This window comes from Rhinopithecus bieti, unplaced genomic scaffold (assembly GCF_001698545.2).
Source record: "Rhinopithecus bieti isolate Rb0 unplaced genomic scaffold, ASM169854v2 scaffold_26532, whole genome shotgun sequence".
NCBI classification, from domain to species: Eukaryota; Metazoa; Chordata; class Mammalia; order Primates; family Cercopithecidae; genus Rhinopithecus; species Rhinopithecus bieti.
The window spans coordinates 818950-846320 of NW_016812934.1; the positions used below are offsets into that span (position 1 = coordinate 818950).

Here is a 27371-nt window from a genome sequence, read left to right on the forward strand (position 1 = left end):
GTGGGGGTGGGGGTGGGGTGGTGGGAGGCCCAGTCTCCACCTCCTTCCTTCCTTCTTTTAGATCCATACTGACCTAAGACTCTGGGCACCTGCCGGGTGAGCTGACCACCAGCCATTTCCATCCTTGCTCGAGTGGTGGGGTGAGAAGTTTGTGTGTACATGCATACTTGCATAGTCTGGGGCACTGCCATTTGTGTGTCTTCCACATTTCCTTTTGGGGAGTAGAGAGGGGCTGGCTCAGCCTGTCCCTCAAGGTCCTTCCTGACTCTCTGCCCCAGAACACAGATGAATGGGGCAGGAAGAGAGGATTACAGGATTACAGCCTTCCTTTGCAGAAAAACAAAACAAAACAAAACAGGAAAACCCTGCCCAGGACCTTCAAGGCTTCAGCACTGCCGTTGTGGACCTGGGTTCTGTCTATAAAGTCAGATTCAAACCCTGGGTTCAAATCCTGGCTCCACTGGTTTGGTGCTGTTGAACACCACAGTCAACATTTATTAACTCCCTGCTACCCTGCCAGGGGCTGGATTAAGTGCCTCATCTGCACAATCTCATTTAATCCTTATAGTCCTTGAGGCTGCTGAGCAGGGTGGCGGCCTGAGGCATCTGATGACCCAGTGGGGGGAATTTGGGCTCCGGAGCTGGCTTCTTCACTGAGAAGCGGACACGAAACTGCTTTACCGGGCCATGGTGATGAATGGGCCCCTAGAAACATGAGGCACTGCAGCCCACGGGGCCGGGGACATGAGAAAGAAATCAGCACTCACACATATTACCACAGCATCAGCACAAATTCCAGTGCATGTTATCACTAATGTTACTACCACCAGTTTATGCCAGGGGAAACTGAGGTCCCAAAAGAGAGCCACAGAGAAGATGAGAATCGCTGTCCATGAATCCACTGCTGTGCCTCTCTCTGAGTTTCCAAAAGCATAATCTTTGAGTCGTCCCAGACAGCAATCCCACAGAAACACGGAAATGCAGTGCCTCTTGATGCCTGTCTGGTTTAACCCAGGGCTGGTTAGTTAAGGGGCTGGAGTGCAGTGCACTGAGGACCCAGTGGAAGGTTGGCGGCCTCTGGGAAGGGACCCAGGCACTGCTGCTTCCAGCTAGAAGGGCGCCTCCTCTCCCCTCCAGCAGGCAGGGTGGCTTGAGGCCCTGCCTGGAGAATGCTCTTCGGAGCCCTGCGCTTTCACCTGCACACCTGTCCCATGGGCTGTCACTGTCGGTTTCCTCTCTGGTCCCCCACAGAGAGACCTAAGTCTCTCCTGAAACAGCTACATGCCTCGTGGCTAGCACAGTGCCTGGTACAAATGACACACTCGCTGTCATTTGGTTCCCACTGGAATGATCTGGAGGAAGACAGCTCCTTCTAGACCCAAGAGAACAGGCAGCAGAGAGGAGTGGCTCTAAGCTGGGGCTCTGGGTTAGGCTGACTTAGATCCAAATCCCTACTCAGCAGCGTGGTCTCAGGCAGGACACTTCATCTCCCTAGTTTCCATCTCCAGTTTCTGTCCAGGTGCAAAAGGGATGACCATCCCTCATAGGGCTGCTGTGCGGCTTAAAGGAGGTGATTCTGCATGGGAAGGCATTCAAGCTCAGAGCTCAGTACGCAGCAAGCGTGTAATACAAGGGAGTTGTGATTTTTACTACACCTGGTAGGATAAACCCATAGAACCTGCCTGGCCAAATGGACCATCCTGGTTCCCCGAAACCCTGAAACCTCCCCCTGGCTAATGACCTTTACCAGCCAGTGGCTTTGTCTGAAATCCTGTCTGGGGCTTCCCTGGACAATCGCGAAGTCCCTGAGAAGGCTCACAGCGACCCCTGCTGTCTGCAATGAGGAACTGCCTTACATCCCCAGTCGGCGTGAACAACAATAGCAGGTACGGCCCCTCCAAGAAGGGCTTATGTTTCCAGGGGTTTAAGAAAACTCTCATCAGAACAATGGCAAGGAGAAGAGTCACCACATGTAATTATGTTCAGCGGACACTAATTCCCTGTCTTCTAAAAATAAATATAATACGTGAGATCAAACAAAGTGCTCTCTCTTCCCTTGAGGTCTTTTGTTTCCCCGGATAAGTGTCATCCTAAATATACTGCAGAACCAAGTGAAACTGTCATTTCAGCGGGATATTATTTCCTGATCAACATGCGCTCTTCCTAGCAAGCCTGTTTTAATCTGGCAGTTCTTAAATTGGACTCCTTTTAAAAAGCAGAGCATGTTAAAATAAGCAGACACACCGAGAGGCTAAGGATATATACCTTCCTGGAGGGACGACTGATCAACCGAGGTTTGGGGAAATGGGAAACATCTCCCAGGTCATGACCCCATCTTGTCAGGCGTTCCTGCCGTGCAGGATACCCAGGGATCATATAGCTAAGATCCTGTTTCCCAGATACAGGCAGGATTGGTCTCTGCCTCAGATCCCAGCTCACCACACACCACATCTGTTTATCAACTGAATACTATTGTATGATTTAGAACAAACAGGGGAAAAAGAGGACAAAGATTTCTGAAGTTCCCTAGATGACTTCTTATTCTTCAAACTACAGAGTGAAAGCAAAGAATATAGATGCCACACAAAGATAATTCTTTTTCATCTCCAAAACACAAGGCTTATTTTGTATCCACAGATTACCTTGCAAGACGCTAACTGGCAACTCTAAAAGAGGCTTCACTCTCGGATCCTTGTGCAAGCACAGAATGAATGAACGAGACCTAGTTTGTAGAATTCTAAATGTTCACCCACACGCAGGCCACGGTGCTGAAGGTCCCCTGAGCAGTCCTGGATCCCACCCAAGCCTCAACAATGTGTTTGGGTGAAGCTGACTTCATCTGCCATTACATTCTGAGGGATAGATGGTCTCTCTATCTATCCCTCTATCTATCCCCATGCCTGGGGAGGGCCTTGGCTTCAAGCAGTCCCTTCTTAGGCCCTGATATAAGGACATTTCTTTCATTCAGGGCTTGGTGTTGGGTGATGCCTACCTAATCTGAAAAAGCCAAGCATTGTAACACGTCAGCATAGGGATCACCAACTGGCGGCCCTGGGGCAGGCCAGACTTTGTCTTGGTTTTAAAAAGTGAATTAGTTGCTGATGAATTCCCCTTAAGAATCCACATGGCTAGTTTCTTTCAAAACATGGGAACTGGTCTTATGGAGCCTGAGTTCCTGTGTGGCATCCCAGCTGGATGGCCAGAGAGAGGCCCTCCTGTTGCTCAGTCCCCACCCAGCCTGCTGCCGTTACCGGCTGGGTCCCTCTGACAGCTGCGTTTCCCACCCCTGTGCAAGCAGGTGCTGACGGATTGCTTTACGTGTGCAGGTAATTCACCTTTGTTTCCGTAGAGCCATTTAGGCCACTGGTCCCCAACCCCGGCTACATTAGGATCCCCTGGGGAGCTTTTAGCACAACACCGATGTCTGGACCCCACCGTTGAAAAATGGAATCCAACCCTCTGGGGATGCAGCCTTGGCAAATGTGTGTTTTAGCCGTCGCCAGGTGGCTGGAATGTGTGGCTAAGGTGGAAAACTAGCACCTTAAACCAAAGGGGTGGCCTGGATGAAATTTTAAGCAGATCATGGGCAGGGCTGGATTTTAGCCGCTGGGGCCCCTGCCCCTCTTGCACCTTGTGGATGGGGACAGGGAAGCCTGCCTGCCCTTTCTCCATCTGCCTCGGAGAGGGGGAAACCTGGCTGTTTTGACTTCTTTCCTGCACAATGCTCTGGGGAGCCACAACTGAGATTAAGGGAGATAAATCAAAAGCAGCCAAAAGATGACCTTTGAAAGACCACTGTGCCAGCCCGCAGCGGAACCATCCAAGACCCAAAGGCTACCTTCCCCGAGACTCGGGCAGGCTCCCCGCCCACACGCCAGTCCCCCGGACTAAACGAGCGCTTCTCACCTGAAGAGCTCCCGGATCTCCCGGCTGTGGGCCTGGAAGGGGATGTTCCGCACCAGGATCTTGGAGGTGGTCTGCGTTCTGGGAACTTGTTTCTTCCGAGCCGATGTCACGGCTGGCCTGGAGGGTGAGGGGAGAGGGTTCGAGTTATTCGGGGCTTCAGCAGCTCCTCCCCAACACTGACTTCACCACGTCTCCATCAGAATATTCAGGTGATGGATTCAAGGAGGGTGCGTGGGGTGGGGGACCAACATGAAAGGAGAGGAAGGTGACAGGACCCAAAATAGCTGCAGACGTCAGGGGAACACATCCATGCCTGGGTGGCTGCTGCCCTTCATTTGAGAGACTCTGGGACCACCAGGGACTTAAGGAGCCCTGCTAAGGGTGGGGCTGGTTTAAGGAGCCCTGCTAAGGGTGGGGCTGGTTTCTCACCAAACCCAATCTCTATTGTGTCTTTCTCTCCAGTTGCAAAGAAAGACCCTGGTTGGTTTCCAAAGGTCTTGTTTGTGACACTTCATCAATAACCCGAGGAGGAACATGCGGGGGCCTAACCATGAAGATGGACCAGGGGGCGAGCGAGGACACTCTCAGCCCACATTCAAGGTCATCCCCAATGCAGTGCTATCTGACCTGTCCCCCTGCTCTCCCAGGGAAACTTCCCACTCCACCAAAACAGGGTAGGGAAGTGAGAAAGGCTGGGAGTTAACAGGGTGTGAATGCCAAATCGGATACTTAGGATCTCTATGATCTTGGGCAAGTAACATGGCCACTCTGGGCCTCAGTTTCCTCCATTGTAGAATGGGTGAAATGATAGGCCAACCCAATTTGATTGTCTGAAGATTTAATAAGCAGACTCAGTACTGGACCCAGCATGTGGTAAACATTCAATAAATGGCAGCTGTTATGATAATAACCACGTTAGGACTCACCTCCTTCAGGCCTGCTCCACGTCACCTCCTCACAGGCCTTCCCTGTCTTCATTAAAATGGCAACCCCCTCACCCACACCCCCACCATCTTCATTTCTCTTCCTGGCACTGACCCCTGTGCTAGTACATTACAAATTTAATCATGTTCCTTGGCTGCCACGCCTGGAAGGGAGGGGCCTAGCCTGAACCCTCGGCAAGGAAGGGGACAGCTATCCAGCACAGCTCTTTTTTTTGTCGTGTCATTCTGGAGGCTATGCTGTCTCATACAGTGGCCACCAGCCACATGTGGCTAGTTAAATCTAAATTAAAATAAAACAAAACTAGGCCGGGCGTGGTGGCTTACACCTGTAATCCCAACACTTTGGGAGGCTTAGGTGGATCACCTGAGGTCAGGAGTTCAAGATCATCCTGGCCAACATAGTGAAACCCTATCTCTACTAAAAATACAAAAATTAGCCAGGTGTGGTGGCAGGCACCTGTAATCCCAGTTACACAGGAGGCTGAGGCACAAGAATTGCTCGAACCCAGGAGGCAGAGGTTGCAGTGAGCCAAGATCACACCATTGCAGTCCAGCCTGGGTGACAGGGTGAGACTCTGTCTCAAAAAAATAGAAGCAGCAAAACTACAAATTCACTTCCTCAGTTGCTGGGGTATCAGGCTCCAAGATGGTGCCCAATGATCCCTGGCTCTTGGTGTTCATACCCCATGTAATCCCTTCCCATGCTCTTTCAGGGCCAGTCTGGGTGACTAGCAGGATACAGCAGAGGGATGGCGTGTGAATTCTAAGACTAGGTTGTAGAAGACATTGTGGCCTCCTCCTTTCCCATTCTTGGATCACTCACTCTGGAGAGACCCGCTGCCATGCCGTGAGGACACTCAAACAGTCCCAGAAAGAGATCCCCAAGGTGAGGAACTGAGGCCCCCTGCCAGCAGCCATGTGAGTATGTCATCTTAACGATAGATCCACAAGCCCCAGCTGAGCCTTCAGATGACTGCAGCCCTAGCTGACATCCTGACCGTAACCTCATGAGAGACCCTGAGGCAGAATTCCCAGCTAAGCTGCTCCTGAATTCCTGACCCATGAAACTATGAGACAATGTTTTGTTTTCAGCTTGTAAGTTCTGGGATACTTTGTGATGCAGCAACAGACAGCTAAAACAGTTGCACTTGCCACATCTCAAGAGCTAAATAGCCATGTGTGGCAATTGGCTACCATCTTGGACAGAAGAGATGTGGAACATTTCCATTGCTGCAGAAGCTTCTATGGAACAGCACTGCCCTAGGGTGTAAACTCCCAAGGAAACGCCATCCCCAGTGCCTAGGAGGAGGATATGGTACACAGTGGGCTTGCTGTAATTTTTTCTTGAGTAAAACAATGGTTCCATGAACACTGGCTAGGAAGTGAGATCCTGCAAGGCTGAATTCAGGCTGGCTCTCTGGAGATAGGGTACTGGACAGAAACCGCTGGCTCAGTGCTCATGGGCACTGCAAGTGCTAGACGCTTCACACACAACCTCTAGTCAGCATGTTTCACTTCAGAGGCAAAGTCACCCATGTAAAGTCACAGAGCTCCTGGATTAGAAACTACAGGTGTGGAGCTCAAAGCCTGACCTCTTTCTGGTATACTGGCAGCTCAGGAACCCCCATTAGACTTCTGAGAGCCCCTGTACCAAGCCTTCTTCCCTCCAAGGATGCTTAACATAGCACAGACCTCAATGGGTGAAAAACACCAGAGCTGGCCCAAGCTGGATTCACAGGAAACATTAACAACAAAGAAAGAAGGAAAAAGAAAGGTCAATTTGCTGCAGCTAATTTGCCGGATGACCACAACAAATGACCAACTTGCTGAAAACTACCGAATAAATATCTGAAACCAGCTCTAGGGCTGTTAGAGGCAGTCATTTTATCACCCAAGGCAAGTAGATGATAATGACAATAATGGCTTACGCTGGGCACCTGTTATGTGCCGGACACTATTGGAGGCATGTCGGGTGTAATAGCTCATTTAGATATACAAGCAAGGAGAAATGGAGGAGCAAATCTAAATCTCCAAATAATTCCCCTACTTCAGTATACTGGTCATTGGGCAAATTGGTCTGCCTCCATCTCTAACACCTACAGAATCTCTTTAACATTAACTGGAGGCCATCGTAGGCACTGCCATTCAGCTCTAAGAAAGCATGTTCCATAAAGAGGAACATCTAGGTTTTACAGCTTCTTCTGGTTCATCCACAGCACCAGCAACCTCCAGCTCTTCCTTGGTTTATTTATCCCAAGATGAGTGTTGTTTGCCTGTTTCTCCTGCACTTGTTCCTTTTCTTGTTAAAAAAAAAACCCTGTGCATTAAACATTCACCCAAAGGACTAACACTGTTGTAGTTCACTGGGAAAACAGGGGTCGGAGTTGGTAAATGCTAACTTAATTAGGTATCTTAATTAGGAAGAGTCCTAAATGGTAAAGGGATGGGTGGAAAGGACATTTAAGGGTGTGAGACAGCCTCCAGGGCAGCCGGCACCAAGAACAGGAAACCCCAGCTCCTAGGAAAGGGAACTGAGGACACTGAAGACTCACTTAGTGGCTCGTTCTGAGATCCTCACTTCCAGCTTGTGGCCGTCCACAACGTGACCCTAAGAGAGAAGACAACATGGCTCATCTCTGTGTCCCGAGAAATCCTCACCGAATCCTTGCCCTTCACCAGAGCAGAGCCCTGGCTCGCACATGGGAGACTGTTCCCCCGCGAGCGGGGCTAGCTGGCCTTGAGGACAGAGGATGGCCTTTCCCTGAAATGGCTCACACCGAGCCCAGGCAGCAGCTGGTGGTCAGACTCAGCCCTTGGATGCTCTCTTAAGTAACAGGTAGGTCTTGACCTAGATGTCATTCAAGGGACACGGAATTTTCCATTGTTTATAAGCATGTTCAGGCAAAGTAATGCCCATAGGTCTGGCTTGCAGAGAGAGTTGGGTTTAGTTTGTATGTTCCTGAAAAATATTCTAAATCATAGTGGAGTTGCATCTAAAGCTAGGTTCTAACATTGGTCCCTCAAGGCGGAACTGGTGTGTTAGCAAAATTACCCTTGAAAATCCCTTAAATCTCCCATAAAATACAGCACACAGAGCTTCGTAGGAACAATTCTTGGAGGCAATATTCACATATGCACGCACACAACGCTGTCCAGAACATAATACAGTACACGTGCAAAGTGAAATTTCATAGAATCTTATATCACGTGAAAGAGAAATACGGACCACTGAACCTGCAGAGCCGATTTTAAGTTAAATGAGTACACAGCCCCTGACCAGGAAGAGCCTAGGATGTGGGGCATTATAAAGGGAGCAGAGGACACCTTCTCAAGCTACTAACACCTACTGAATCTCCTTCACATTAGCTGAAGGCCATCCTAGGCACCATCATCCAACTCTAAGACAGTGCATCCCATAAAGGAACCCAGGCAAGGCCACAGAGCTTCTGGATTAGAACTCAGGCCGGGCGCGGTGGCTCACACCTATAATCCCAGCACTTTGGGAGGCCGAGGCGGGCGGATCACGAGGTCAGGAGATCGAGACCATCCTGGCTAACATGGTGAAACCCTGTCTCTACTAAAAATACAAACAAATTAGCCAGGCATGGTGGCGGGTGCCTATAGTCTCAGCTACTCAGGAGGCTGAGGCAGGAGAATGGCATGAACCCAGGAGGCAGAGCTTGCAATGAGCCAAGATCGCGCCACTGCACTCCAGCCTGGGCGACAGAGCGAGACTCCATCTCAAAAAAAGAAAAAAAAAAAAGAACTTACAGGTGGTACAAAACTTGCCCTTTGGGATAGTGCCAATCCCAGGCTGTCTCGTTCCCCCAGCTCCCCTCCTGCTAGAGGGTCCCAATCTGTCATTGTACTTAGGATCTAGCAGGAAGGCATATCTCCCTTCTCTGTCTGAATAGGATGTTGAGTCTTTGTCCAAACAGTTTTCGGTTCAGCCCTGTTCTCCCCACCTTTTCCCACCCTGGCCAAGCCTGGATGACTCAGGGTCTCCTACCTGCCCCCTGCCCCCAGCCATCGTCCTCTCTCCACACCAGCAGCTGCAGAGGCTGGAGCAGAAGCCAGTGTGCTCACAGCCCTCTAATGGTCTCCTACTGCCCTTAGGCTGAGAAGTAAAATGGCCTAGAAGATCCTGCCCTGCACACCTCTCTCCTCATCCTACACCCTGAACCGCCACCCCACGCCGCCCCTGCCACAGTGGCCCCTTTGCTTTTCAAACGTACTAAGCTCATTCCCACCTTACAGCCCCTGCCTCAGACCCTCTGCACATGGTCCCTCCTCCCAAACTACCTCGCTCCCAGATCTCTGTGGAGCTGACTTCTGGCGAAGTAGGTGTGGGCTCAACTGTCACCTCCTTAGAGAGGCCTTCCCTGACCACACAGGCTAAGTGCCCCACCTCCACCCCCAACTTGCAGCTTTGTCTTCATAATCTGGTCCTGCATGTTTATTCAGAGGTCCATGGCCTGTCTACCCCACCAGAAAGAGGGGCCCACATGAGCAACCTCTCCCAGGCCTAGCACCACTCCTGGCACACGTCAGGCCCTTGATAATAGTGTTATGGATCGAATGAATGAACTATGGTGACTATGGAGTGTTGGGAAAGGTTCTTAATTTTTTCTTGGGCCACAGTCCCCTAGAGATCTGGTGAAAGCAATGGGCCAGGTCAAGTGTAGACTTCACACACATTCCCACTCAATTTCAGAGGGCTGACAGGACCTCCCACTACCTGCCAAGCGCCTCCGTGGCCCTCAGCTGAGAATCCTCACTTTACCTGGAGCTGCTTGAGAGCTTTCTGGGCTTGCTCCGGCTTCCTGTATTCCACAAATCCAAACCCCATGGAAAGCAGTGCTCCTAAGAGAGAGAGAGGTGGAAATCACACCAGTGGGTGAGGCGGAAGCACAAGGCCAAGTGCAAGGGCTGTGACGGGCCCCCAGACCTGCGCTGTATTTTCTCTTATTTTCATACCCCTTCATTCCCCAAAATCTCGGCTCCTGGCTTGCTGTTTATTACTAGTCATCTTGACGAATCAGTCAATGCAGTTAACATGGCTGCCACCTGAGGCCCATTTGACTATTAATTAACAGACGACTGACATGATAATTAACTTCATAATAGGATTCTGCTTTGGGAGGGAGACTGAACTAAGAGAGATGACCATCATGAAGGCAAGTGGCAAAACTTCTACCTGGGCAGTCCTCTGCCTCCACACGTAATGCCCAAAATGAACATGTGCGTGGGAGTCAAATGCACCAAAGGCTTGCTCTTTACAAATAGTATTTCTCACCAGCCAATCCCATTCAGTTCTTGGGTTTCAGATATAAAGTTTGGATCATGTGGCGACTGCATTATTCAAACTTCTCTGGTTCCTTACTTCTAGGTTGCAAGTAGCAAGAGTTCAGATAGCAAAGAATACTGCAAAAATTTCATGAGAAACTTCTGCTTTGTCACTATGTATAACTGGGGAGGGAGGAGTGCTTTCATAGGGCACTAAAAAACATTAAGATCCCTAATTACATCTTGCCCTCTTGACATTAGATTTGATGTCCCCCCACCTTCCACTCACACCCCAGCATCTTATACGTATTTGTTATGTTTATTCTTTATTGTGAATTCAAAGATTCACCTCAGTCTGATGGGTTCAAATGAGGCTCAAGGCTCTCCACCTTTGGCTCACTTTGCAGTTTCTATCTTTACCTTTGCTGTGCTGTTTGTGAGACCTATGCTCCTGCCTTTCCATTGACAGCAGGTGTTCAAAATAAGAGCCACGTGCATTAAGGAATTCCATTAATTGCCCATACATGGCTCAGACAGAACTGACAGCCAGTGCCACCCCACGGCGACTTTAAATGTTCGTTCTTCAAGCAGATACTGCTCGAAAGCTCTCTTTTGGAGGCTGAGGCTGCAGGTGGTGGGCTGGCATGTCTGCGTACCTATGAGATTTTAAAAGCGCAGTGACTGTGTGAAAGGCAACTGTGAGAAGGTCAAGTTCAACTCTGAGTTACTGACACTATGCAGATCCACCCTCCGCCACCGTGTCTATGGGAAGCTGACCTCTATAGACAGCTCTACCTGGGCTTCCCAGATTCCTGGCTTCCTGTTGGGATCAGCCAGCAAGAGGTTCTGATCTGGGATTGGGGGGTGGGGGGATGGAGGAGAAAGAGGCTGGAGTACCTTCCTTCCTCATGTCCCCATCCGCCTCCTTGCTTTGGGTGGCTCTGCAGTGGCCATGTCCAATCCACGGCCACCACTCCTGCAGGTTATCTCGTGGCTCCAACTCTCAGCTAAGCTCTGGTCACACACTTTCCTCTAATGTCCCTCCAGGCAAGGCAGGGGGAAAGGCATTCTTCCTATAGAACCCACTCCCTGGACATCCCTGTGGGCTCCCTTAGCCCAGCCACACCTTGGCCCCTTCCTTACAGACATCTCTGCTCCAAACCCAGCTGAGAGTGCTTTCTGTTTCAAGCTGCAACCCTGACTGATATACTTTGTCTAGACTTTCCCCAAACTGTGACGGACGGGCCCCAGAGAACAGGGCTCTCAAATACAGGCCCTTGAAAAAGAGAGTGTATGTTTTAAGAGCTGCTTATGACATGGAAAGATCAGATAACCACTTCTAAAACATGCTGAAGAGCACTCCCCAGGAGGACAAGGCTGGCCCCACAGAGCATCTGACTAGGCACAGTGAGAGGCAGGGACAGCCACCTCCACCTGCTAGCCTGGGTGTGCCTCCGTCTGGCTGTACCCCCATCCTGGACTTCAGCAACAACTTCTTTTTTTTTCCCCTGAAATCCTCACAACTGGTCCTTCTCATCCTTAACTTGGTACTTAGCTGCTTTTCCTTGCATCCAAAACTATATATGAAGACTCTGGAGAACAGGGATGTTAAGCGGTAAACGGTGTCTTCCCAGACTCACATGTAGAAATCCTGACCCCCAGTATCTCAGATGTGACCTTATCTGAGACAAGCTCTTTTCAGAGGTAACCAAGTTAAAATGAGGTCACAGGCCAGGCGTGGAAGCTCAAGCTTGTATTACTAGCACTTTGGGAGGCCAAGGCAGGCAGATCACTTGAGGTCAGGAGTTTGAGACCAGCCTGACCAACATGGTGAAACCCCATCTCTACCAAAAATACAAAAATTAGCTGGTGTGGTGGCACATGTCTGTATCCCAGCTACTGGGGAAGGTGAGGCAAAGAATCGTTTGAACCCAGGAGACAGAGGTTGCAGTGAGCTGAGATGACACCACTGTACTCCAGCCTGGGTGACAGAGTCTGCCTCGAAAAATAAAAATAAATTAAATGCAGTCATTAGGGTGGCCCCTAAATGCAGTATGATTGGATGCCTGCTGTTCTTTTAAAAAAAGTGTGGGTGGATTTGAACACAGGATGGGCATATACAAGGAGGATGCCCTGTGAACATGGAGGTGGCCATCTATAAGCCCAGAGACAGGCCTGGAACAGACCTTCCCTCACATCCCCCAGAAGGTACCAACTCTACTGGCACCTTGAGCTCAGACTTCTAGTCTCCATGGCTGTGAGACAACACATTTCTGTCATTTAAGCCACCCAGTCTGTGACACTTTCTTATGGCAGCCTGGTAAATGAATACAAGGATGCTCTGACTTCTGTGCCATATGTCTACTTAGAACCCTCCATGGCTCCCCAGTACTTCTGGGGAAAAGTCAAAACTCTTCTTTGTGTGTGGCATAAAAGCCACTTCAGGGTTTGGAACTCGCCTACCTTTCTAGGCATATCTCCTGCCTCTTCCTCAACAAATTCCCCAGGCTCAGCCACTGTAGTGTGAGTGGCCTCTGAATACCTTGTTCCCGTCGCCTGCCTGCTCTGCGCCCCCAACCCTCCCAGCCTTGGGCTGATGTGGCATCCATCCCCTGTGCTGGACTCCCGTCCCTGCCATCCAACCTCTTGCTGCACTCTGCTGTAACCACCAGCGCATTTGTCTCTCCAGCTAGACTATGTGCACGGTGCAGGCAGGGCTGCGTCTCCCTCAGTCTTATATATAACTAACACTGTGCCTGCTGCCTGGTGGGGCCTGGGGACTGTTTGAGGAATAACTCAACAGGAGACATTCTGGCCACCCAGTACTTTGCATTCAGCAGGTGCTCAGGACACAGTTTGGGCTGACACATGTGGCATTCCTACAAATCCTGCCAAACCAAAGGGACTCAGGATAGGGCTGGCACGGCTGCGCAAAAGCAAGGACGTATCCCCTGCAGGAAGCCAGGGCTGGAGAACAGCCCAGCAGAGGCCAGGAGACTCAGGATAGCACCCAGGGCCGAATGGAGAGATGAGGGTGCTCTCTGCCTGCCCATGTACCCACTGGCCTGGGAGGTGCATGGTTAGTAACTCAGGAAAATCTGTGTGGTTAATGACTCAGTAGAATGTTCCAGAAGATCTACAATTGGGTTATCTCCCTCAGAAGGGAAGAGGGAGAGCGCAAGACTGGTTGTTTCATGCTATTTCCTAGGAAACTTTCAGAGCACAGACATGCTGGAAGGAGGCAGAGCCTCTAGATACCATCTAGGGTTCTCGCTATCTGCCCACAAATGGCACCACTCTGAAACCACCCCGGCGGTTTGAGGTGCTGGAGGCTCTAGGAGGATCTGACCCGAGAGGCTGCTTCGACTGGAAAGCAGGAGACTCCAGGGGAACAGAAAGATGGGCTACTTTCAAAGAGTCTGAGGCCGACCATGCTTCAGAAAAAAAGAGAACCTTCAAAATGTGCAAGGGAGAACTCCCCCAACCCCTTGTCTGAAGCTGGGGCTTCTTCTGGAAACCACTCTTTCTGGCTGATTACTGAATACTTTCCGAATTTCATGTGGAATACCTGTTTTGTTCTTCTTCTTGGAGATAGAGCAGCTCTTCACTGTCCCCACTTTTGAAAACACCTGGATAAGAAAGTAACAAGTATCATCAGCAACTCCAAACCACGATGCAGGCAAGGACCCCTGTAAAACACTATACCCCCAAATTTGCCATATGGACAACTTGGGGTCCCCAAAACATTTTGAGAAGACGAGTGATGACCTTCTTTAAGTAACCTGGACAATCCCCTAGGGTTCCCCATAAGAGCAGCTGGGCTTGTTTCTTGTTCCAGTTTTAGAAGAAGGAAGTAGGACACAGAACAGCGAGAGACTGACTGTAGATCATGCAATCAGGAAGCCGGGCCTAAGTTCCGGAGCATGGGGTCTACTGTCCCAGTCCGGGCCTCTCACTGCCCCCTGCACCAAATGCTAAAATAGTTTTTACAAAAATTTTAAGTCACAGTCTATTCTATTTTCCCCTTAACTTTTTCTGTCTCCTTTGCTAGAATATGAAACCCAATCATAGCAAAATCCATGTTTACCTGGTTCCCGACTGTGTCTTCAGCACCACACACGGGGCCCAGGGAAAGGCAGGTGCCCATTCACCAATGGGCAACGGGGAAGCCCGGGGCCGGGGAGAATCTTGAGAAACAAATACTACAAGCAGCAGCCGCTTACTGACTCTTGTGTTTAAAGTGTCAGGTGTTTTACTTGGAATATCTCCTTCATCCAGTCATCAAAACAACTCCATGAGAAGAGTCTATTAACATCCCCATGTTACAGATGAAGAAACTATGGCACAGAAAGGCTGACAGACTCACTCAGGGTCACATCATTAGCATGGAGCAAAGCTGGGATCCAAGCCCAAGAAGGCTGATTGCTAACCACGGCTCTCCACTCAGGGCGTGAGACAGGAGCCCTGGGAACTAGGGGCTCTTCCCCACAGGGCCTCAGGTGGACTGTGTGACCTAAGGACAGTGAACCAGCCTCTCTGAAGCTCAGCCTCCAGCCATGTTCCATGAAGAGAGTGAACTAGGTCATCTTGGCTATGACTTCCAGCTCCAGAATCCTTGAATTCAGAGGATGCTCTTGGGCTGCTATTTGTGTGCATCTCCCAGGAAACAATGATCCCGGATAATGATGTTCCCATACCAGACGCGCACCAGAAAAAAAATAAAACTAACGTTCAAATCTATCTGACTATATTCAAATCTATCTACCTTTTGGATGCTACCAGCACATGCTGCTGTTTAAAAGCAAAGCAAAACAAAAATGGAACCAGGAAGTAGCCAAAGGCAAGTCTAAGGGTGGGTTTCCAATTGCTTAATAAGGTGAATCCTGGCTCCTTAAACGCTGCTGCTTTAGTCAGGGTATCTCTGCTGCTGGGGCTGCTCTTCTGATAGGTGAGGGGACAGTCACATCACAGAGGCTGAGCCAGAGGGTAACAGAGGGGCTGTGACCCTCTGCCTCTCTACCACACCCCCACATTTGCCTCCGTATCATCTGCCCACCATGTTCCTACCCCGAGGCTCAGTGGACATTGTCTTCTCTCTTGACCCCATGATAGAATTTTAGGGTTCAGAGGGATTTCTACAAATCAATCAGGTCATTCTTATGGCCAGCTTCCTTCCCAGAACAAGTTGATGGCTATCAGCCTGCTGTTGTTATTCATTAAAACAAAACAAAAAACTGAAAAACCCATTGAGTGTCTATTCTGTGCCAAGCCCAGTCTCTAGAAATAAAGGGTCTCCTGAGGGAGGTGCCACACAGTAGGGGAGATTGCAGACCCCACTTCTTGGGAACTGGAGGCCCCGTTGTTTCCTGATCGCTGGTCTAATTCCTTCTAGAAGCCCCCGGCCCTCACTCAGCACAGCCCTCATTTGGCTTTTACCAACCTTCTATTTGGAGTTCCCTGCCCTTTCATCCCCTTCCCTCTTCCCATAAATGCAAAAATCTCACCCCATCCAGGGATTCCAGCTCAGGCCCAGACCCTCATTCATTGACGTGGCTTCTCCATTATTCCCAGCAGGCTGAGAGGATTGTGCTGACATTTACTTTTGGGTAGTTTACATCATAGAAACAACTATTGCCTTCATATTACACAGTCTCCCTAGAGATTCTGGTATGTCTCCAAAGCATATGTGGTAGCCCCTCTCAGGCCCCCTGGCCAGCCTTACTACTGCTCTAGTCTTCAGTTGAGCTGTCTACTGGACACCCCAGGGGAAGGGGTCAAGTAGGTGGTGCTGGTTGTTGCCCCCAAGTGCATATTAACACACATCATGTTTTAAGGCAGAATCAATGCAGTAGCCACATCAGTAGACTAGGGTTTCCCATCCCATACCACTCCCTACTGGGTTGAGAAACCACTCACTTCCTTCAGCTTCTCTTCTGTTGTGTCAAAATTGAGATTCTTAATAAACAGAGTACACCCTGGGAGGCTCTCTTCTTCTTCTTCCTCTTCCTCCTCCTCCTCTTCCATGTTTGCTGAAGAGTTGTCTACTCCTTCCTCTGTTGGATTTTCATCTTCTGGGGTTTCACCATCAGGCACTAAACCCCATCAAAACAAAACAAAACATCAAATCCATGAAATAATGTCAAACCCACCAGAGCCCTGGGGCCAACTGCAAAGAGCCTACTAGGTAAAGGGGTTCTGCCTCTGCAGGCAGTGGCAGGAAGGGGCACTGTGATCCCCAACTTGCACTGAGCTTCAGCAACTCTTGAGACAGAGAGAAAGTCCTGCCCCTGCTATGTTGTAAAGAGAAAGGAATACGAAACACAGCCCCCAAACAGAGCCTAAACAGGACCAGCTCACACTAATTTGAACTTCAAAATAAATTACCATGTGAACTGTTTTACTGAACCACAAGTCTAAGCAAAATGTTATTTTTCCTCAAAAAAATAGCCCTTAGTGAACTTTCAAACTACAATGCAACTTAAAACTTTTCAAAAATTATAGGATGGGAGCAAAACTTAGGAAGAGTCTAAATACCACTCCCATGAGCCTAAAGAACGTTGTATACCATCAAAATCCCTCATATGCATTACTTCAGGAAGCATATACACAAAAAGAGTGGTTTTGTCTATACATATTAAATTCAGAGTTATGCATCACAGGGAAAAACTGAAAATACTCGATGTTCACAAACAAGAGACTAGGTAAGGTAGAGAACCACCAAAAGCTGGAATAATATGTAGTCATTAAAAATGATGTTTCCAAAGAACGTTTAATGACACACAACAAAGCTCATCATAAAAAAGTTAGAGAAAAATTAAGATACTAAAAAAAGTGTATACTGTAATTTTAGAAAATGTTCAAGGTAATTCAAATCATGATCTAAGCCAGGTGCGGTGGCTCATGCCTATAATCCCAGCACTCTGGGAGGCTGAGGTGGGCAGATTACTTGAGGTCAGGAGTTCAAGACTAGCCTGGCCAACATGGTGAAACCCTGTCTCCACTAAAAATACAAAAATTAGCCGGGCATGGTGGTGGGCACCTATAATCCCAGCTAATCGGGAGGCTGAGGCACAAGAGTTGCCCGAACCTGGGAGGCAGAGGTTGCTGTGATCAAGCCATTGCACTCCAGCCTGGGTGACAGAGTGAGACTCCATCTCAAAAACAAAAAACAAACAAAAAACATGATCTGCACATTTATGAGAAAACATACAAGTGTGTACACACACACACACACACACACACACACACACACACAGGGATCACAGGAAGGAGATGCATAAAGTGCTCCTGGTTTATTTCTGGAGAATGGCATTAGGGATGGTTGTCATTTCAACCTGTCACTGCTAGCACTTTGTGCCGCTCCTACTCTGAAAGAACAGCATTTTAGGGAGAGGCTCTTTAGAGAGGTTCTCTGAAGAGCAAATGTGAAGTTGTGAGTTAGCAAGGGGTGTGTGTGTCTGTGTATGTGCATGTGTGCGTGCGTGTTGTCTGTGTATGGCTGCAGCTCAGGGAGTTGGGAGCAGGGAGACTAGACCTGCTAGCTGCAGTGCCCCTAAGCGTGTAGATTTCATTCTCAGCTGACAGAAGCCTCAGAAGTCGGAACAGGGCAGTGTCATGATCTTTTGAGAAATCTTAGGAGGAAATGTGTTCAATTCGTTTCAAGCTCCCCAATTTCCCCAAGTCACATGATTAGGACCTGGAGACAAATTCCTCCTCCAAAGACAAGGCTTCTGAAGCTATTCCCATATCCCCCAGGAAATCAAACTGTCTTAGCAATTCTTCAGAGCAGTTCTCAGGCTGTGCCTTCACAGCCCTCACCCTCAATGTTTCTAAGCAGATGAGCAGTGACCTCCCTTAAGAGTTAAACCCTGCACCCCAGCCTGGCAGAAGCACCTGGAGGTCCCATGGGCAGGTAGGCTGGAGCTGATGGAGACAGCCTGCTTCTTCTACTCACACCTTCACTTGCATAGTTCACACTTCTGCATGATGTAAGGGGGCTTTCTGGGGTTCAGCTCCATTCCACACACTCTCACTGCCAAGCACCAAAGATGCCTCTGTCTGTCGTGCCCTTTCTGATGGAAGCCTAACGCTTTCAAGTCCTAATGAAGCTTCGACCACTTTGTCATAAAACAACCCTTTTAAGTCCTTACAGAAACAGCTACCATGATAATCCTGTCTCTTTAACATCAGTTGAACACACTGCCTTCCTCCCTCTGGTAAGCCCAGAGTTGAGACTCAGATACCAGGACAAAAAGAAGAAACCTACACAAAGGCTCCTCCCCCAACCAAGAAACTAACACAGTTTACCCAACAAGAGAGACTCCATGGTGTGGCCCTTTGTACTCAAAACCCAACTTTCAAACAAAGCTGGAGGAAAAAGTACCACTAATGGTGAGAACTAAAGCTATGCAAGGCAGCTAAGTCTTCAGGTCCTGGACCACAACTTCCATGGAGTTGAAAACCATGACCTTCAGCAGGGAATGATATGTCCACCCCGCTGGCCCTCCTTGGCGTTTGACATCTTGGAGATTAAAGGAGAAAGGAAAGAACACTGATGAGATCCCCTACCACGCACCAGGCACACGGTTGGATGCCGAGTACAGTCTCACTCATGACCACAGCAGCCACATCACAGAAAACGGGGGGCCCAAGGAGAGTTCTGGAGGCTGCCGCATCGGAACCCGAAATCTCAGGCACCTTCTGGTTGATGAGACAGGTTCATGGAAGACTGGAAAAAAATTTTATAGAGAAAAGCATAGTGGGGATGATGGTGACCAAGAGGGCTCATGGCCACTTTAAGGGAGCAGCCCCTTCTTGGCACTGGCCAATTGACAGAAAGGTCAACCTAGCGTGGCCAGAATTCAGATCTATTAAGAGAAGCAGGAAATCCAGCTTTACAGAGGAAATCCCATGGTTTTTAAATCTTGGCAACTTAATGGCAAGGGACTTTTAAATTAGGCAGTAGTCAACAAGTACACCAGCTCATTGAAGCCTCGGTGCTCTGCTCCCTGCATCTAGCCTGCCCCAGAGCACTGGCAGATGCCCTTCTGTCTTTCTACCCCAAGGCCCTGGAACCCAGCCAGTGCCCAGTGTGGCATTCCAGGAGTTCCAAGTCTCACAAGGGTAACAACCCGGGGAGCCCAGCACCCCTTAGCGTGGCTGGAGTTGACTCCACATTGCCTCCCTGGTCCACGAGCGGTGCCTGGTGTGCTGCAAAGAGCATCTTTAAATGCCCAGGCACCTGCCCAGGGAGGTGTGATGTTTGGGTTTAGTAACAGAGCTGAGACCAGGAATGGATAGATCCCTTCCCTGGCAGATCAGCTGCCCTTAGCCCCACCCCAGGAAGAATAAGAGGGAAATGTGAGGATGGTGAAGACTTATTATCTGGGTGTACAGTTGGCCTGGCATGGGGCTCACCTGGCATCTCCAACTTCCCATAAGTCAGCCTCTTACCCTCCCCTTCGGGAGGAATACCCAGCTTGAAATGAAAGATGTTCTCAAAGGGGTCTGCCTTTCCTCCAACAGCGCAGGCTCTGGCTGACCCTGGAGACGTCCGTTCTTTCCCCGAACCTTGCGTTCATAGCAACAACCACCCTACACCTGAAACTTCACCCTGGATCCTAGAAGAACTAACGAGTCAAGGGTATCATGGTCTTTAGAGATCTGCTGGAGAAGGGCCCTGGAAGACGAGGAGGGCAGGCCTAGTCCCAGCCCTGCCACAACCTAGCTGCATGACCCTGGGCGAGTAACTTCACTGCTGTCTCAGCACCCTGACTCATAAAATGGAGTTTATTAAAATCACTTCTCCCCTAATACCAAAAATACATACACAAACAAAAACCCCAAAGTCATACTAATTTGTAGGAACATTGGTAAACAGAACAGTGAGTGACTGTAAACTCAATTACCAAATTTTAAAAGGACGACGATATAATAATTATGAACAAGAAAGAATAAAAAATCTACATTTGAAGTTTAAACGAACTCTAAATTAATGTGAGTATATTGTATAGGATGTATTGTATAGGTTGTTTCAAAACCCAGCAAAACACAGGTGTATACAGACCACTGACAAAGATAATGGCCCTTCCCCCTCTCTCCCACAAGGCCCCAGAACCCAGCCAGTCCCCAGCGTGGCATTCCAGGAGTTCCCAAGTCTTACAAGGGCAACAACCTGGAGTGCCCAGCAGCCCTCCGCATGGCCTCCCAGGTCCATGAGCGGTGGCTGGTGTGTGCTTCGAAGGGGGAAGAGTTGTTATCTTTGCCAGCAGTCCTGATACACCTGCTCTTTGCTGGGCTGTTTGGAAATGCAAGTATCCACTACTTCCTCCATATGCCAGGCCATGGCTTCATCACCTCTCACCTCACCAGACTGACTGAAGAGCCTCCTTGCAGCTGTGCCCTCTGCCCCTCTCTCTGGCTCACCACTTTCCCTGACTTCATCCCTTACCCTTCTCCCTTCTCTCCTGTCACCTCCATTCCAAACGCACTGGTCTCTTTTCTGGTGGTCGAGCCTGCCAAGCCCCCCGCTCCCTACCACAGGGCCTTTGCACCTGCTGGCCTCTGCCTGTTCTGCTAGTCTGCTGCTTTCCCAGGCCTGGCTCCTTCTCACACAGCCTCCCCACAGGGAGCTCATCCTGTCCACTCTAGTTCAAGCAGTCTCCAGCCCGGGCCCAGTCACTCGCTGTTCCATTCTTCTGCTTTCCTGTTTTCAGAGCCCTGTCCTGTTCTGGCATCACCGTACGGAGCAGTTTGCTCCTCTATCTGTGCTCCCCAGCTATACGGAGAGCTTGAGGACAGGACCCAGTCTGACTCAGTTGGTGCCGCATCTCCAGCACTGGGCTCAGAACAGATCTACTTGTGGACGATGAGTATGTCGGGCACTCAGCATGTGCCTAGAACACAGCGATCACGAAATAGCCTTTACTATGATCAAGAGGAGCTGTGGGGTTTTAGGCAAGAGCACAGGCCTCAGAGTTGATGGCTTCAGGTCACATCCCAGCTCTCTCCACATGTGTGACCTTGCTCAAGTCATGCAAACTCTGTGTCTTCCTTCTTTCCATCTAAAAAGGGGCTGGCCATCATGGTGCCTACTTGCAAGATGATGATGAGAATGAATGCAGAACAGGCTGTGAGACCTGAGCCTGGGCCTGCAGTGAGTGCTGCGAGAGAACAGTTTCATTCTTAATATCATCCCTGCTACCCACACTGCCCAGGAGGCCTTGATGAGAGAGAAATCCAGGGGAAAATGTTGGAAATCCCTAACCCTGGGAGAGGTAAGACAACCCAGTGTGGGGAGCCCCCGGCCCTCCTTCCCCTTCTCCCTGCAGGGTGAGCTGCTGGTTTCACGCTCCGAGAAAGGCCAGCCAATGCCAGGCGTCCGAGTTCACAGCTGGGCGCCACTGCCAGCCAGCTTCTGCTCCCCGAGTCACCAGGCCAGGCTGTGTCCAGAGAGGCGTGAAGACAGCCAGGAGCCAAGGCCATGAAGCCAAAGGTTATTTTAAAAAGCACTTCTGCTGCTGGCCCCAACTCAGGAGACAAAAGAAAGATGGGAAAGAAAAAAATAAGGTATTGTGAAACTCAAAACAGATGTTTGCCAACAAAATCACCAGGAACCAGAAAAAGAGGGAAGAAGTGAGACAGGAATCAGGGTTGGGCCCGGGGGCGGGGAGTGAGGGGAAGGATCTAAAAGCAAGGTGGGCTGGAGGGGGCTGGGAGAGGCAGGGGGAAATGTGCTTCCATCTGTAGTTAGCACAATCAAATCCAGTCACGCATCGCCACATGGGGCTTTATTATAATCAGGCCACAGAATTTACTGCGGCCTCCTCCCCTTTCCCGGCTCTCGGCGCTAGAGCTGACAGCAAAGACTGTTATCAGTTGCAAGCAGCTTTTCAGGACCTCTCCCCACTCTGAGCCCTTTATCTGGAGGTGAGGGTCTTGGTTGTGGGGAGATAAAACATGCTGTCCCCCTCCCTCGAGACTGGTACAGAGAACAGGAGAGCTTTGCAGAAAGGAAGGGGGTAAAATAAAAAAAAAAAGCTATGTCCACTCCCCTCTTACTCTTCTTCCTTGGGAGCCTGAGAAAATCCAGGGCTTTGGGGCTGGCTGAGTTCCCCCCAGCCCTCCTTGTCCTCATACCACGGGGAGTCGGGGATCTGGCGAAGCTTCCGGAACAATGCAAGGAGGGCGGGGTGGGGAGGAGCAGGTGAAAAGAACAGCACCGGCCAGGAGGGGCTGTGCACGGGCTGCCTGCAGTGAGAGGGCAGGAGGAGGCCCTGGAGATCAGCTCTGTGGGAATTCACCAATGACGCAGGACGCAGCAGGGCTTGGAATTAGTATAGACACGCACAACTTCCCGGGCCAAAGGAGGCCCGGCGGCCGGCCCGGCTCTAAGGCCTTCTTTGTGTGAGTCATGGTCAGGCCCTGGAAAGCAGCCCCTCTGAGAGGTAGGGGCTGTTGGGGACATGCTCAAACCTGCAATGTAGACCCAGGAAGCTGGGGGATCCGCGGGCAGGGGGTGGGAAAACACCCTGACCGTAAACCACAGCATATTCTCTCCGCGACACACCCTGTGCTGTGCCGCAGACATTTCTGTACTCAGGGCCCACTTCTATTACTACTTGTGACATCTCACTTGTCCCCCAACAGCTCTGTTGTCCTCCACAGCTCAGGAGCTCCTGGGGAAGGGGATCTATGCATCTGTGTGGTGTCCATCTTGATCACCCAGCTCAGCTGCTGGCTCAGGGCTGGTGCCCATGGTGAGTTAAAGACTATCCACTGTGACATATTTTTCTAAATTTAATTTTTGAGATAGGGTCTCACTCTGTCACCCAGGCTGAGTGTAGTGGTGCAATCTCGGCTCACTGCAGCCTCGATCTCCCAGGCTCAAGTGATCCTCCAAACTCAGCCTCCTGAGTAGCTGGGACAGCAAGGCATGCACCACCACGCCCAGCTAATTTTTGTATTTTTCGTAGAAATGGGGTTTTGTCATGTTGTCCAGGCTTGTCTTGAACTTCTGGACTCAAGTGATCCTCCTGCCTCAGCCTCCCAAAATGCACTGTGATTTATATTACTCGGTCACCAACAGCAGCAGAAGACTGGTAATATGCATGTGACATCCCACCACGCCCTCGGGGATGGGGCAGATATCACACCCATTTTACAGATATGGAAACCGAGCCTCAGAGAGGCAGGTGGTTTGTCCAGTCACAGAGTGGCTGCTTACTGGAAATCTCAGGGCCATTTCCCCAGGAGCTCTAGGCCATACATGATGAGTACGCCAAGGGCTTAGAACCATGCCCGGCATGGCATAACTGCTGCTTTTGCTCTTGGGTTCGCTCGCACGCACCTCCTGATCACTACCAGCCACAGGGGCACATTCCTGGGTGCTACGATACTGCCGTGAGCAAGGTCAACGGGCTCTCGGTGTGTGGAGTGGCCATTCCAGGGGCAGAGTCAGACAGAGCAACACCAGGGAAAGGAACCCATTCATGACACAATTCCAGGAAGTGATAAGCATTTGAAATAAAATAAAGGGCCATTTGTGCGGGTGGGGACAATGGGAGCCCCCACTATTATTTTGATAGATGGTATTACTGTCACCACTGTGTTCTGAGGCAGGGCTAACAACCAAAACCAAACGTTCAAACCTAACTGAGCTTCTACTATGTGCCAGAGGCTTGGGAGAAAGACAAGTATGACCCAGCCCCATCTTTCCAAGGGACAGAGAGACAGAGTCTCATGATACCTGTGAACTGAGCTTCCCTATGCCTGGGCCTCCCGGGGTGCTTGGTACCGGGCAGTGAAGGAGAGAGCCCCACTCCCTGCCTTCACAACTCAGTCTGGCTGAGATAGATAGGAAACAAATACAAGCAACAAACAAACAGAATAAATAGAAATTGTGACAAGTGTTACAGAACAAAGGAGACAGCAGAGAGGGAGAATCCCCAGGACACATGGAAATGAAAAGCCTGGTGGAAGCGGTCACCTTGGGAGGCACCACGTGTCCCCCGCCTGCCTCCTGTTGCCACCCAAGGCTGCAGGAAGAGGCCTCCTCTGAATTTGATTTCAGTGCCGCTCAGTCCTGGATGATCTCTGTGTTTCGAAGGAGAACTCGCTTTGGGCCAAAAAAACACATTACTTAGGTTCAAGGGTAGTAACTGAACTAAAAACCAAGGCAGCTGTGATTGGGGAGACAGTGAAGAACAAGCCAGGATGACATAAAGAGAATTTTGTTCTGATGGGAGCAAGCACAGGTTTTGAAGGAGACCCTGATCCAAACAGAGTGGAGAGAGCTAACGCATAAACGAGCAGGAGCAGGAGACAGGCTTTCACAAGGTTTACACCAATCATCACTAACCCCAACGACAGGGGATGCTTCTGGGTCCTCACACCGCAAAGGGACGGAAGGATTTTGCTTCCTGACTGAAACAGGCCTCCAGACCAGCACTTCTGAATGCCTTGCGCTGGCTGAGCCAGTCCTGAAGATCCACAGTGAAACAAGGAAATGAGAAATGCGGACAAGGCAGGGGAGGTTAGGTACAGCAAAGTCAATTTCATTAAAATCTTAGACTGGGCATGGTGGCTTATGCCTGTAATCCCAGCACCTTGGAAGACTGAGGCAGGCAGATCACTTGAGGCCAGGAATTCCAGACCAGCCTGGCCAATATGGTGAAACCCTGTCTCTACTAAAAATACAAAAAAACTAGCTAGGTGTGGTGGCGGGCGCCTGTAGTCCCAGCTACTTGGGAGGCTGAGGCAGGAGAATTGCTTGAACCCAGGAGGTAGAGGTTGCAGTGAGCCAAGATCGTGCACTCCAGCCTGGGCAACAGAGCAAGACTCTGTCTCAAAAAAAAAAAAATCTTAAATCTGACAACGTTGCTCCCCAACTATTTTTTTTTTAATTATGAAATGTCCTTATTAAAAAAAAAAATATGAGAACAAAGGAGAGGTAGCTGAGAACTTACTACTTTTTCTTTCTTTTTTTTTAACATCCTTATTTTAATAAATTAAACAACTGGTTGCTGTATTGTGGGTGTATATAGCGGAGTGGTTACTACTGACAAGGAAAATCTTAACATCTGGATAGAATGACCATGGTCCTGTTCGTCTTGGCTTCTAAGATGTGGTCAGGGTTCTCAGACTATGAGGTCCTCAATGCGGGGGCTACACTGCCCACTGTGGGCATCTAGGAAAGCATGGGGGTGTTCCAGGTTGTCACAAGGACTGGGGGCACTCGTGACACTCAGAGGCACAGGCCAGGGATGTGAAATGTCTTGTGATTTGCAAAGCAGTCCTGACAAGAAAGTACTGGCCAGTCCCAAAGCCCAATGATACCCCTTTCCCCAGCTAGGAAGCATTAGCCAGGAGGTGGGCGCTGTGCTCTCTGGCCCCCAGGGGCCACGGCTTCCCCTTCCTTTCCTGCCTTTGCAGTCACTGGACATCAGAGGGCACTGCCACTCCAAGGACACGAGAATAAGTATCTCCCGTACCAGCCACCCTCCCCCATGAGCCATTCTGGCCCGTCTTTGAAATAGGAAGGTTGTTTATACTTGCTTTGCTTTGAATCCTTGTTAACAGATTATAGTTTTTTTCCCCTACAAGCTTCAATTGACAAACTAAAAGCATGCTGCATCCATAATTTTGACACTGGTTTTTACAGGACATGCCCACAAAATCTGAGTCTGAGCCCCACTAGTCTCTAGCATGAACAACGAACTTTAAACCAGAGGCTCGATGAGAAACTTCCCGCTGCCCCTCACCCTCCTCCTTTCCCTCACCTGTTATCCCAAGGCATCCTGGTCTCAGACTCAGCTCTTACCTGTTTCTGGCTCCGCTTGGTCCTTTTCCACAGGTTCCAAAGGTGTGCCTTGGAGCTTTTTCTTCTGTGGGGCTGCGCTGGAGAAGACGCCAACTGGAGCCCACTCCAGATACAGGGGGACATGGTGGAACTGCAGAGACAAGAGTGATGGCCCTGTGGGTCCTCATTACAACACACTGCTAGGGAAGGACTCAGTCCCATGCAGATCACAGCCCAAGGGTCACAGAGGATGGGCAATTCATCCAAGAATGGAGCTGGAAGGAGCCCAGCCCAGAGCCCTGACTGCTGTCTACTCCCTGAGGACAACACTCGCTCCCGTGCTGCATCTCAGGGTACAGGAGAGAGGCTTTAGTCTCTGTTGCCACCAGACATACAGCAGCTCCAAGGCCCTCTTTGTGTTTTTTCCAATCAGAGTATGAAACGCTAAAGTTTTATACTTAGATGGGAGTGGGACGAGGAGAGACCACATCATTGGTAAAGAGCAGCTCTCCAGGAGGAAGTGTAAAATACCCGTTAAGAGAACACACTTTCTATGTGTATATAACCACAGGCAACACCTGTATACGCGTGCGTGTGTGTGCATGCAGATGTTATTTTTTTAAAAGGATAGCCGGGCATAGTGGCACACACCTGTAGTCCTAGCTACTCAGGAAGCTGAGGTGGGAGGATCCCTTGAGCTCAGGAGTTTGAGGCTGCAGTGAGCTAGGATTCTGCCACTGTACTCCAGGGAAATCCTGTCTCTCAAAAAAAAAAAAAGAGGGGCCGGAGGGGCATAAACAAGACACTGATGACACCTGCCTCATTAGGTGGCCACTGGGGAGCTGCAGGGCGGGGTGGGAGGAAGACTTGTCAACAAATGCCCTTTTTGAATCTTTTCAAATTTCATACTCCATGAAAGCCTTGCAAATTAGTTATGTTTCAGAAACATACACATGCTTCAGAGTGAAACAGACTGGCGTGCAGACAGCGAGCTGCATCACACTGAGCTGTGCGATCGTGGGCCAGGGCATCAGAGAGGGCATCAGTTTCCATATGTGCAAAATGCAGACAGCAGTCTTCTTGTTGGTGAAATAGACACTGCCCAAAACAGGAGGCCTCACCTAGTCAGTGCTCTCAAACTGTGGCTCACACAGAGAGAGCCTTTGGTGATGGACATGTCCTCCCAAAGCAGAAGGAAGAAAGGATGGTGTCACATTCCAAAGGATGCTCACATCTCAGTCACAGAGCCCCACCTAGACAATTTTTCTTATGGGTCAGGCACAGACTGACTTCCTGAGAGCTTAGTGACCACAGAGTCCCAAGCTAAACACTATTATGGGGTTAAAGTGGCAGAGAATGAGAAATCATTTCCTCACCAGCAAAATGGGGACATGAATATCTCTCTCTCAGAATTGCTGGGGGACATGAATATCTCT

General features: G+C 49.8%; 1 protein-coding gene across 1 annotated transcript in view; it reads right to left on the reverse strand.

The window, feature by feature from the left end:
• RBM19 (RNA binding motif protein 19) overlaps positions 1–27371 on the reverse strand; it is a 143374-nt gene that overhangs the window by 87274 nt on the left and 28729 nt on the right. The window contains exons 16-21 of the mRNA XM_017847347.1: positions 25957–26086; positions 16053–16228; positions 13705–13765; positions 9634–9713; positions 7403–7458; positions 3907–4023 (exon numbers count right to left, since the gene is read on the reverse strand). Coding sequence (XP_017702836.1) covers positions 3907–4023; positions 7403–7458; positions 9634–9713; positions 13705–13765; positions 16053–16228; positions 25957–26086 — 620 coding nt within the window. The remainder of the gene's footprint in view (positions 1–3906; positions 4024–7402; positions 7459–9633; positions 9714–13704; positions 13766–16052; positions 16229–25956; positions 26087–27371) is intronic.